Below are 13129 nucleotides of genomic sequence, written 5' to 3'. Positions count from 1 at the left end.
GCCCCTGGGCTAGAATAACTAATGGGATGGAGCTCTCAGGCCAGCTTCACTTGAATTACAATGTTTTTTAGCCATAATTCCACCTACCAAATGTTGTTGTTTTGTTTGGAATTGGCTTATGATTTGATGAATAAATGTGACCATAGATTATTATTTTTATGGTACTCATAAAAGGACACAGGAATTGTGCAGGATATACCCTAGGTACAAGACCAGCTCTACGTGCTTGGGGCAGCACTTTTCAAGGGGCGGCTTTCAAGCACTTGAACTCTGGCCTTCTTTTTTTCCGCTTGTGGCGGCAAAAAACCTAGACTTTATGAGTAATGGACGTTGGTTGGGTAATGAAGCTCAGGCTAAGCAAAAGGCTGGCAAAAGGCTGTATCCTGGAGATGAAGAGTGGTATCTCATGAACTCTAGCCAAGCAACCTGGTTTCTTTTCATTTCCTCACCTGAACTCTCTCTGGAAGAATATCCTGGACTCAACCAGTGGCTATAGAAGCAGAGCTGACTCTACAGTGAGGACTGAGGGGACTCAGTTGGCCCAGTGGTGGCAAGTAGAGATGATTTCTGGGCAAGGAGTGACTGGAGCAGCACTGGCTGCAGCGCTGACCTGACTTCCTCTGGCTGGTGGAAGCAGAGCTGAAATCACAAAACTGGACCAGATAGCTGCACGTCGGAGCAGTGCTATCCGGCCCGGAGCAGATCAGTGGGGGACAGTCACCCTCAGATGTCTTTGACAACCACTAAGACTAACTCAACCCGTGAATGTGGTTTTAGGTGGGTGGGTATGTGGTGAGACAGAGTTTTGGATCTCCATAAACTGGACATTCATTATTTAGGACTGGGGATTTGTATTAATGTATTAGTTAGGGTTGCTCAGTTTCTTAAATGCAACCTAATACTGAGTTTCCATGTTTCTTTTTACTGATTCCTCCTCCCGCTCTTCCCTCCCCCCCACACTCCAGATAAAAACTTACATGTGTGCCATGTTCCCAAAAGACTTTTGAGTGATTGCATGTGAGGGGAAAACGATTCAATGTGACCAGGGAGGTTTTATTTATGTCCCAGAGACAGAAGTAGTATAGCTCTGGGTGGGCACTTGAGACATAATTTTATTTATTTTATAAAAAGATTCCCGGATAGATTGAATCTGGCAAATGTTGCTGCCATCGGCACTTGACAGAAGGGTACACGAATGTGCCACCCACTCAAAATGTTGTTGTTTCCATAGCGTACTGCAACTTATTCCACAGCTCCTGTGAAAATCTTTCCTACAGGAAATACTATTGTAATGCAGGTTTCCTGCAGGATCACACAGGATACAACTTTTGAATAGCCGCATTTAAGGCATGATCTTGACTTAGTTCTGTTTCAGAAGTGGCAGAAGACTGAGCCCACAGTGAAAGATAATTAACTTTGTCCAGTGCAGCAGTCTATAAATTAAGAGACTAGAAAGAACTTATCACCATTAATAAATAGGGAAATATATTGGGCAGTTAAGCACTACCCTCCTGTGAAGGCTAGTTTTCATTGGTCCCCACTGCGTACATTAGATGAGACATTGCATTTTTATTAAACCACTTCAGAGTGCTTGACATTTGCTAATCACTTATGGATATATGCAATACCTTAGTGAGAGTCTGCAGTCTAGAACAAAAAAAAATTAAAAATGGGGTCACCCATGGCAGAACAGTCAAGGGTGAGGTTCCAAACAAAGTGTGATCCAAGAAGTCCCTAACAGCAGAGCAGACGGAGGATAACTGCATAATGGAGGTGAAACTGTTGTGTAATGTACAACGGCTGTGGAGGTGGATGAAGGCTGCAGCAGATAGTGATCCTCCAATCGTCATGGTGTCCATGCCATTGATTTCAAGTCCTCTATCTGTCAAGGATACTGTGTTGACTGTTGTGCACCAGTCTCCCCACTTTAAAATAAGTCCCGCCCGGGCATCTTCCAGTTTTTGGGAAAATAACATTTGCACAAGTCAAAAGTCCGGTGGCAATCGGCGAGTGGCAATGGGAACAGGACAATGAAATCAGGAAGTTCCTAGTCACAGACTGACACACAGGCGGTGAGTGTGTGATACAGTCGTCTTGCTCGAGGATTGAGGTGGGTCGAGCATCTTGGCAGCTGCACCCACGACTGAACAGTCCTTTTTAGGATTCCCCACATGGGGAGGAGGGTTAGAAAAGGTACCCTAAAAATAGTCTTGCCTCTGTTTCTCCTGGCTGGATAGATGCATCCAGCAGCATCGCCACCTCAGCGGTCGAAAATGTAAGAAACTTTTCAACTTTGAAACTTGGTATGTACGTACCCTGATGGACAACTCAAACAGCTGACCAGAGCGACATATAGCCATTATTGCTCGTGAATGGAGTCGGTATAACATCGATATTGCTCCTTTGTCCGAAACTAGAAGAGCTGACGAAGGACAGTTGAGGTAGGAGAAAGGAGGATACACCTACTTCTGGAAGGGAAAATCTATAGATGAACCCCAATTTCATGGAGTGAGCTTTGCTATAAAGAACAAGCTGCTAAGGTGCCTCTCTGAGGTACCAGTTGGAATCAATGAGCGGTTTATGACACTCCGATTGAGGCTCACCAAAAATCAACAGGCAACTATTGTGAGCGCCTATGCACCAACACTGGATGCCAATGAGAATGTAAAGGAAGATTTTTAATCTCAGTTGGAAACCATTTTACCATTCGGCTCCTGACCAAGTGTGTTGAACGTTAAATTATTATTACGAACACTCTTTTCCGACAAAAGGAAAAGTTCAAAACACCATGGAGACACCCACAGTCAAAGCACTGGCATCTCCTCGGCTACATCATAGTTCGTAATGACGTACTTCTCACAAGAGCAATGACAAGTTCTGATGACTGTTGGACAGATCGTCACCTTATTTGATCCACAATGAAAATTAAGATCCCTCCCAAATGGAGGCTGCAAAAGAAGCAGGTCAGGCGCAAGCTGAAGGTTCAAGATTTGAAGGACCCTATTAAGTGGGACCACTTCCAAGCAGTCTTAAAAGAAAAGCTCCCATCAGAGTTTCTGGAAGAAATTGAGGAACATTGGAGCCAGTTGAAAGCAGTAATCATCAATGCCTGTGAGGATACCATAGGCTACCAAACCAGAAAACATCAGGACTGGTTTGACGAGAATGATGCTGAAATTGAGCAACTCATCAATGAGAAGAGAATGGCATTTCGTGCTTGGCAGAATGACATACATTGTAATATGAAGAGAGAAGCCCATGCCAAGGTGAGGGCGGAAGTACAACGTAAAACCAGAGAATTTAAGAACAAATGGTGGACTAAGCAAGCACAAGAACTCCAACATCTCGCGAACATCCTCAATACATGTGGTTTCTTCAGTGCCACCAAAGCTGTTTATGGGCCAATTTGTCATGGTATGAATCCTCTTCGCTCTAAGGACGGAACCACACTTCTGCAGGACAATGAAGCCATCAATTCTTCAAAATGTTCTTTCCAGTGAGATCTCCTTGACATAATTCTATGGTTGCAGATGAAGTCCTTGAGCAAATCCCTCAACGACATTTAGTGATGAGCTCGGAGACACTCTCAGTTTGTATGAGGTACACAATTCCACCAAGCAGATGAAGAACAACAAGGCAGCAGGTCTAGATGGAATCCCCGCTGAAATCTTTAAAAACGGTGGACCAGAACTAATTCAGCAGCTTTACCTGCTTATCCTTAAAATCTGGATAAAGGAGGAGGTACCCAGTGAAATGAGGGATGCCCTGATTGTCACCCTCTTCAAGAAAGGGGATAAAGTGGATTGTGGAAGTTATCATATCTCCCTCCTAGCCATTGCAGGCAAAGTTCTGGCGTGGATCCTTGCAACCCGCCTTCTACCCCTGTCAGAAGAAATTTTACCAGAGTCACAGAGTGGTTTCTGACCATGTCGTTGAACTGCGGATATGATCTTCACAGCATGGCAGCTGCAAGAAAAGTGTCAGGAGCAAAACGGACCACTGTACATGGCTTTTATTGATCTAACTAAAGCCTTTGATTCAGTAAGTCACCGTGCCCTCTGGACTGTACTTTCTAAGATTGGATGTCCTGATAAATACATGAATGTCCTAAAATTGCTTCATGATAACATGAAAGCGACTCTTCTGAGCAGCACAGGCTCCCAGAACGAACCTTTCAAAGTACAAATGAGTTAAACAGAGCTGTATCATCGCTCCAACCATGTTTGTGCTTTTTATTGCTGTCATTCTTTACCTAATTGCTGGGAAATTTACAGCTGGCATTGAAATCATTTACAGAATGGATGGAAAGCCGTTCAGGCTTAGCAGGCTGAAAGCCAAGAGTAAGATCTCTACAACATCTATTGTGGAACTTCAGTATGCTGATGACAACGCAATCTTTGCCCACTCTGAGAAAGATCTTCAAGCTATCATGAATGTGTTTGCCGATGCTTACGCATGTCTTGGTTTCACTCTTAATATCAAGAAGACTAAAGTGCTCTATCAGCACCTCTCCAAATGATGTATTACATGCCCCATCTATCAAAATCAATGGAGTGGCACTGGAGAAGGTCGATCATTTCCTCTACCTTGGAAGTCATCTTTCATCCGAGGCAGACATTGATGCAGAAATTCAACATCGCCTGACCAGTGCCAGTGCCATCAACACTGCCTTCGTAAGATCAAATGGGAAAACAGGCGCACCAATATTAGTGTTCTGGAAGAGGCAAAGATCACCAGTATTGAGGCAATGATCATCCATCAGCAATTCTGCTGGACTGGTCACGTTGTCCGGATGCCAAACCATCACCTCCCAAAACAGGTCCTGTTCTCTCAGCTGAAAGAAGGGTAGCGTACCGTGGGTGGACAACGGAAGCGTTATAAGGACTTGCTGAAGGACAACCTAAAAAAATGTAATATTGACATTGATACTTGGGAGACACTTGCCCAGGATCACTTAAAATGGAGTGAAGTCCTACGTGATGGTCCCCTGCATTTTGAACTTGTTCACCAACAAGCTGAAGAGGACAAGAGGTGCAGGAGGAGGGAGAGACTGGTCTCCAGTCATGGTCAACAACCTCCTACTGAGCCTGAAAACATCTGCCTTAATTGTAATAGAATTTCCGGTTCAAGGATTGGCCTTTTTAGCCACCTGAGGACTCATCGCCCATCATCATCATCATCGTTCTAATAAATTAGCTAATGGATTTTCTTTCCATTATTTGCCTGGTTCTGCACTACCAGATGAGAGAACCAACTTGTTAAAACATGGGGGGGGAGGAGTTGTCCAGAAGTTCTGTAATAAATAGTTGTCAAATTCCCCCCCCCCCCAAATTTCCTCGTGCTATTTTCCAAAAGGGAGTTAATCCTCAATTAGCCTATGGACCGTATCATTTTATCTGTTAAGGAGATTCTCTCATTTGTTGAAAGTTCTTGTTTATATGTAAAAATAAAATCTAGCTGGGTAGATCTATCCAAGTGGGGAGGACTTACTGCTATTCATTTGAAAATGCTAGATTTTCTGGCCAACTTTAAGGATGCAGAAAGAGCATTAGCTTTGTGTTCTAATGATCTCTGGATTTGTTCAATCTCTCTTTCCTAACAGACATGTGAACTGAGTAGCAGAGAGTGGAATTCAGATCTGCAAATACTTTATCCTCAAACTCATGTGTCTCTGGGCATTCCCACCTAACATGAAAGAAAGTAGGCCTTTTGTTCCACCGCCCCCTTCCATAATGTGACAACTGTGGAACAATTTTTACATGTATGTGTAGGAATATATATATAATAAATATAACCCATACAACCATTTGGGAAGTTCCAAATAGTGTGCCAGAGCTAGCTAGCGTTTAACTATGGTAAGAAATAGAGTCCAAGAGCCAGATTCTGATATCAATTACACCACAGTAAATCCCAAATCAAGTGGTTTTAACTGAGTTGCTCTGGATTTATACCAGTGTAACTGAAAGCAGAATCTGGTCAAATGTCTCTTTCCAAGGTATTTTCATAACCTGGCCAGCCCGCTTGATACAGTTGACCATATAATTGCTCATATGCAAATGATATCAAATGTTTAACAGAGTATGTGGTTTAATATTAAATCTTCTATGATTTAGAACTTTAACCAACCCAATTTAGCACATTTCTAATTTCAGAAGACTTTAAACTGAAGATATCAGAAGTCCTTATGCAGAATGCACTGCTTAGTTTGCAGAAAGGGCTGTTCAGAGTGTACAGATCAGACAATGACCAAATGTCAACATTCCTCTGGTATCTCATAGGCATGTATGTTGACACAGTTAAAAGAAGAGTTGTCATAAAGAGGCCACGCAAGCAGCAAGACTAAGTCCAACTTATTCATCATTCCAAAATCAGCATACATTATGTTCTGCATTTTGTGACGCATGGTATTTTCTGGTCAGGAGACACCAACATGAAGCAAAATGATATCCTTTAGAAATCCTCTACCCTTTCCTAGAGAAAATTTTCTTGTGGCTTCCTATATTGTACCGCCCCTATGACCAGGGGCTGAATGGAAAAGCTAATTTTCAAACATTTACCAATCCTTTAAAGTACACTTGTCTGATTATTTTCCAGTAACACATAGGACTAGTATAAATGAGAGTTTTTTTAAAAAGAGAAAAATATATATTTTGTAGGTTGTGTGTGTGTGACTGTGCTTTGGCCAAGATGTGTGCCTGAAGTTAGACCCCGGGTTCCACATTCAGGCCTCTAGGATGAAATGCTGGCTTCAGTGAAGTCAATGGGAGTTTTGTCATTGATTTCAGTGGGGCTCCAATTTCACCCATGGTGCCTGATTAAGACCCCAAATGAGTGAATTGATTTTCAAAAATCCCACACTCATAGAATCTCCTACTGTCTTAAATTGGAGGTGGTGTTTGCTTAAGTTTTAAAAATTAGGTCACTTATCTAGACACCTTAATCAGGATTTAGCCTGACTTTAAGCACCATTTTTATATATCTTGCCTGTGGGTATAGTAACTTTCACCATTCCCCTGTATAATCAGTTTTCCCTATTTGTGTAAATTTCTGATATGAGAACAGGGGAGACCATCTTAAAAAAAATAGGAAAATGTGATCGTGGAACCACAAAACTCGGCAAGGAGATTCAGGGACAAGTGTATTATGTCAAAATACTTACCTATAGTTCAAGAAGTAGATGGTTTTACTTTTATCAGATTTGATATTACAACCATTTGGACTCTGCATATCATGTTGCTGGAGCAAGCTGACATATTTGTATCTCACAATCATCAAACAACCAAAGCCAAAGGAAGGATTTACTAAGAGATTTTCCATTCCCTAAATCCCTATATAACAGTCCAAAGACATGGCAAGTTTGAACAATGTAACATGACAAGTAATTTGTTTCTACATTCAGGGCTACATTTTTCAAACTGTTTTATGGTCTTTTCTACACTAAAAAGTTGTATTGCTTTAACCAGTATAATTAAAGCAATGCCATTATATCAGTGTAAAAGGGCTTTTTATGGGTATAGCTTCTCCCCACACAGGAAGGTGATAACTTTACTAATATAAGTCACCTTTATTGGTATAATGACATCTACACTAGGGCTTGTAGAGATATACCAATATCAGAGAAATAATCACACTCCTAACAGACATAGTTATACGGTATAATTTTCAAGTGTAGACCAGGCCTAAGCCTGCAGTAAGGGAACGAGCGTGCAACCAAACAGGACCTAATCATTACTTGGGCAAAAGCACCACTTGTTATCAACAGATGTTTGACTTTTAAAGGCTGAACAATCAGGCCCAGAATTATTATTATTTTCAGGCCTTGTCTACACTACGAGAGTAGTTCGATTTTACTTGCATCGAATTTTTGTAATCGATATTGCAAATTCGAACGTGTGTGTCCACACTAAGGACAGTAATTCGACTTTGTGCGTCCACACTAATGGTGAAAGCGTCGACATTCGAAGCGGTGCACTATGGTCAGCTATCCCACAGTTCCCGCAGTCCCCTCTGCCCATTGGAATTCTGGGTGTAGCCGGCAATGCCTTCTGGGTAACAAAATGTGTCGAGGGTGCTTTTGGGTAACTGTCGTCATCCGTCCATCACTCCTGCCCTCCCTCCCTGAAAGCGCCGGCGGGAAATCATTTCGCGCACTTTTCCAGTCATTGACAGCGCGGACGCCACAGCACTGCGAGCATGGAGCACGCTGCGACCATCGCTGCAGTTGTGGCCGCTCTCAACGCCTCGCAGCTTATCATACACCTTTCCCTGAGGCAGATGCAGAAAAGTCAGGCGAGGAGGCTACGGCACCGCGGTGATGTCCTGAAGTCTGAGAGTAGCACGGACCTGTCAGAAAGCAGGGGACCCAGCGCCGAGGACATCGCGGTGGCAACGGGTCATGCTGATGCCGTGGAACGGCGATTCTGGGCACGGGAAACAAGCACTGAGTGGTGGGACCGCATAGTGCTGCAGGTCTGGGATGAATCCCAGTGGCTGCGAAACTTTCGCATGCGGAAGGGAACTTTCCTTGAACTTTGTGAGTTGCTGTCCCCTGCCCTGAAGCGCAGTGACACCCGGTTGCGAGCTGCACTGAGTGTACAGAAGCGAGTGGCCATAGCCCTGTGGAAGCTTGCAACGCCAGACAGCTACCGGTCAGTCGCGAACCAGTTTGGGGTGGGCAAATCTACCGTGGGGGTTGTTGTGATGCAAGTAGCCAAGGCAATCGTTGATGTACTGCTGCCAAAGGTAGTGACCCTGGGAAACGTGGAGGCGATCATAGATGGCTTCGCAGCGATGGGATTCCCAAACTGCGGTGGGGCCATAGATGGAACTCACATCCCTATCCTGGCACCGGACCACCAGGCCACCCAGTACATTAACCGAAAGGGCTACTTTTCCATGGTGCTGCAAGCACTGGTGGACCACAGGGGACGTTTTACCAACATCTACGTGGGATGGCCGGGCAAGGTTCATGACGCTCGTGTTTTCAGGAACTCTGGTCTGTTTAGACGGCTGCAACAAGGTATTTACTTCCCGGACCACAAAATAACTGTTGGGGATATGGAGATGCCTATAGTCATCCTCGGGGACCCAGCCTACCCGCTAATGCCCTGGCTCATGAAGCCCTATACTGGCGCCCTGGACACTGAAAAAGAACTCTTCAACTACCGGCTGAGCAAGTGCAGAATGGTGGTGGAGTGTGCTTTTGGCCGTCTCAAGGGGAGATGGAGAAGCTTACTGACTCGCTGTGATCTCAGCGAAACCAATATCCCCATTGTTATAGCAGCTTGCTGTGTGCTCCACAATCTCTGTGAGAGCAAGGGGGAGACCTTTATGGCGGGGTGGGAGGTTGAGGAAAATAGCCTGGCTGCTGATTACTCACAGCCAGACAGCCGGGCGATTAGAAGAGACCAGCGGGAAGCGCTGTGCATCCGGGAGGCTTTGAAAGCAAAGTTCCTCAGTGAGCAGGGTAACCTGTGACTTTAAAGTTTGTGTACTGAGAAGCTAAACCTGCCCCCGTTTCTTTACCCAGGTAATGTTGACTATCCTATCCAGTTACATACCCCCTTCACCCCCCTTCCAACACACGTTGCGAAATAAAAATAGTTCTACTTTGTTAAAGCACACCGTTTTCTTTAATACTGTTTTCGCGGGAATTTTTTAAAACTGGGACGCAGACTGTGGTGCGGAGCGGGTGTAGTGTAGTGACGCTAATGCAGCTTCTAAACTCAAGGATTGACAGGCTCTGCTGCGGTGGGATGGTTGTTTCAACGGAGCCTGTCACCCCTCCTGATCGGGACTGTGTGTATGGGGGGGTCTATGTGACTTTGTGGCAGCGGGAGGACGGTTACAGATCCCCTGCTGTGTGGCTCTGTGATCCTGCCTAAGGACCGCCGCTTAAGATCTGTAATTGCCCTCCCCTGCCACAAAGTCACAGAGCAACCCACCCCCCACCACATAACATGAAAACAACCTCCCAGACTAACCAGGGTAACTAGTCACTGCATCACTGCACTGTGTATGTGCCCTGCTGCTGTGCCTGCCCCCGACTATGTACCCTGCCAAAGGTGACTGTCCTGTCCAATTACCAACCCCCTTTCCCATCCTCCTCCAAAAGAACATGATTGAAACAGTAGTTTACAGAAACGTATTTTTTATTATCAACTACACATGGCATTGGGAGGTGAAACTTGGACGGGGGCTTGTGTCAGGCGGGAAGGAAAGAACTTTTCAAATTTTGGGAAATGAGAGCCTTCTGCTACTAGAGCTCTCTGCAGGGGTGGAGTGAGACTTAGCAGGGACTCTGCCGCCTCTCCTTCTTTGCACTTTGGGTGAGGTGGGTATGGGACTTGGTGGCAGGGGAGGGCGGTAAGAGATGGACTGCAGCGGGGCTCTGTCCTCCTGCCTCCGTTCCTGCAGAACATCCACAAGGCGCCGGAGCGTGTCCGTTTGCTCCCTCAGTAGTCCAAGCAGCGTTTGAGTCGCCTGCTGGTCTTCCTGCCGCCACCTCTCCTCCCAATCCATGTTGGCTTGGTGATTTGGGTCAAGTTCTCCCGCCACTGGGTCTGCTGTGCTGCCTGGGCTTGGGAACAGGACATAAGCTCAGAGAACATGTCCTCCCGTGTCCTCCTCTTCCTACGCCTAATCCGTGCTAGCCTCTGGGAGTGTGATTCCAGGCTAGGTTGTGAGACAGTCGCAGATGGGGCTGTGGAAATGGGAAAAAGGGAGTGAATTCCTCAGAAAGAAAAATGTAGTTGTGAACAAAGAACATAGTCTTTCTCTGTGAACAAGACCATGCACAGCACCTATCACATGCGCACTCAGCACAAGGTCGAATTTTCGGCCTTCGCATTCAGTGCCTGGGGTCTTGCACAGCACATTTGAGAAGCGGGGCAGCACAACGGAATTTCTGTTGCAGGCAGACATGGTAAGCCGTACACTTGTGGCAGTTTAAAACTTTTAGATTACCACTGGCCTCATTTCACATTTAAAGCTATGTCAGTTCCTGCAGCCAGCAATCCGGCAAGCGGGAACTCTGCCCCTGTCCCACCCCCTCGCGGCTGTCCCCGGGAACGATCCCTTTCAGCTGCCCCTCTCCCGCCTCCACCGCGTGGCTAAAAACCAGCGGTTACAGTTCTGTCAAGGAACGGGAAAGCAGTCCCAACACTAACATTCCCCTACCTAATTAAAAGCAGGTCACCATGGGCGACATCACCCTGATGAGGATCTCTGAGAGCGACAGACAGAGAATGCTCCGGGAAAGCCTCCAAAGACCAGGGCCGTATGCCGCCCTGCTATGCAGAGCAATGATTCCCGAGTACGTGATAGTCTCGTGGCGCGGCAACGTCTCGTACTTCGGAGGACCCAATAAGGCCGCTCTCCCCAGGAACCTCATGGAACGGCTTTCAAGTTACCTCCAGGAGAGCTTCGTGGAGATATCCCAGGAGGACTACTGCTCTATCCCCGGACATATAGACCGCATTTTACTGTAGCTGCAGTAGCAGGGAATAAACAGTAGAGCGGCTTGTGCAGGACAATCACTGAAAACCGGACATTGCTAGATTTTTGTTCAAAACTTGCACTGCCCATGACTAAACCGTTAAGCGCATAGGGCACACTAATCATGAACAACCCATTCTTTTAATTGTTAATATTCCTGTTTTGTTAAAAATAAATGTTTAGATGTTTACAACACTTACTGGCTGATCCTTCACCAGATTCTGTGTCCGGGGTAACGGCTGGGGACGCTTCATAGGGGATCTCTGTAAGGGTGATGAAGAGATCCTGGCTGTCGGGGAAATCAGCGTTGTGAGCGCTGCCGACTGCCTCGCCCTCCTCATCTCCTTCCTCATCTTCTACGTCCCCTAACATGTCTGAGGAACCGGCCGTGGACACTACCCCATCCTCAGAGTCCACGGTCACTGGTGGGGTAGTGGTGGCGGCCGCACCGAGGATGGAATGCAGTGCCTCGTAGAAACGGGATGTCTGGGGATGGGATCCGGAGCGTCCGTTTGCCTCTTTGGTCTTCTGGTAGCCTTGTCTCAGCTCCTCGATTTTCACGCGGCACTGCGTTGCATCCCGGCTGTATCCTCTCTCTGCCATGTCTTTAGAGATCTTCTCGTAGATCTTTGCATTCCGTCTTTTGGATCGCAGCTCGGAAAGCACGGACTCATCGCCCCACACAGCGATGAGATCCAAGACTTCCCGATCAGTCCATGCTGGGGCCCTCTTTCTATTCACAGACTGCACGGCCATCACTGCTGGAGAGCTCTGCATCGTTGCCAGTGCTGCTGTGCTCGCCACGATGTCCAGACAGGAAATGAGATTCAAACTGGCCAGACAGGAAAAGGAATTCCAATTCAAATTTTCCCGGGGCTTTTCCTGTGTGGCTGGTCAGAGCATACGAGCCCGCACTGCTGTCCAGAGCGTCAACAGAGTGGTGCACTGTGGGATAGCTCCCGGAGCTATTAGCGTCGATTTCCATCCACACCTAGCCTAATTCGACATGGCCATGTCGAATTTGGCGCTACTCCCCTCGTCGGGGAGGAGTACAGAAGTCAAATTAAAGAGACCTCTATGTCGAACTAAATAGCATCGCAGTGTGGACGGGTGCAGGGTTAATTCGATGTAACGGCGCTAACTTCGACATAAACGCCTAGTGTAGACCAGGCCTCAGAAGGGAAACCAATGAGCCTAGTACAACTGCAAATAATTCTATATGAGGCATTTTGCAGACTTATGTTATTCCTCAAAAAAAAAAAAATACTCAGTATATCAGAGTTTCTAAATCTTCAGGGATAGGGCATTGCGTTTACAGATCCACACTGTCCAATGTGGCCTTCCATAGCCCCACATATTTGGCCCTCTCTATATACAAAGATTCTAGCAGATCCTCCTCTGATCAGGTTCAAACAAACCAGAGCCTTTGAAACCAAGACGTTAGTAACAGATTCAACCTTATTTTTTACTAATGCTGAGACCACACTGTTATGGAACATAATGTAAACAGTTAGTTTTTCTCCCCATGTTGCTTTTAAGTTCTCAAAAGTATTAGCTGCAGTCTGTTACATTGACAGTTAGTCTTATCAACTTCCAGAGGAAGTTCAAAAATTATCTAAGGAAGTGCCAGTTT

At 45.9% G+C, this 13129-nt stretch overlaps 1 protein-coding gene across 1 annotated transcript; it reads right to left on the bottom strand.

Annotated features, from left to right (window-relative positions):
* Window positions 1–10308: 10308 nt before the first annotated feature.
* Window positions 10309–12419, bottom strand: LOC135981610 (myb/SANT-like DNA-binding domain-containing protein 2). Its single transcript, XM_065584868.1, has 2 exons — window positions 11697–12419; window positions 10309–10702 (listed from the first exon to the last, which is right to left on the bottom strand). The coding sequence occupies exons 1-2, from the start codon at window positions 12271–12273 to the stop codon at window positions 10455–10457; spliced, it is 825 nt and encodes a 274-aa protein (XP_065440940.1). The 5' UTR covers window positions 12274–12419; the 3' UTR covers window positions 10309–10454.
* Between the last annotated feature and the right edge of the window lie 710 nt (window positions 12420–13129).

This window comes from Chrysemys picta, chromosome 2, assembly GCF_011386835.1.
Source record: "Chrysemys picta bellii isolate R12L10 chromosome 2, ASM1138683v2, whole genome shotgun sequence".
Classification (NCBI taxonomy): domain Eukaryota; kingdom Metazoa; phylum Chordata; order Testudines; family Emydidae; genus Chrysemys; species Chrysemys picta.
Note: the sequence above shows the minus strand (reverse complement) of the source record. Positions and strands in the feature narration are given on the sequence as shown.

Bases quoted from the DNA above. Each gene is read 5' to 3' on its own strand.
- LOC135981610 (XM_065584868.1), bottom strand. From the start codon at position 12,273: ATGCAGAGCTCTCCAGCAGTGATGGCCGTGCAGTCTGTGAATAGAAAG. The intron at 10,703-11,696 runs GTAAGTGTTGTA...CCATTTCCACAG, and splicing joins ATCTGGTGAAGGATCAGCCA to CCCCATCTGCGACTGTCTCA.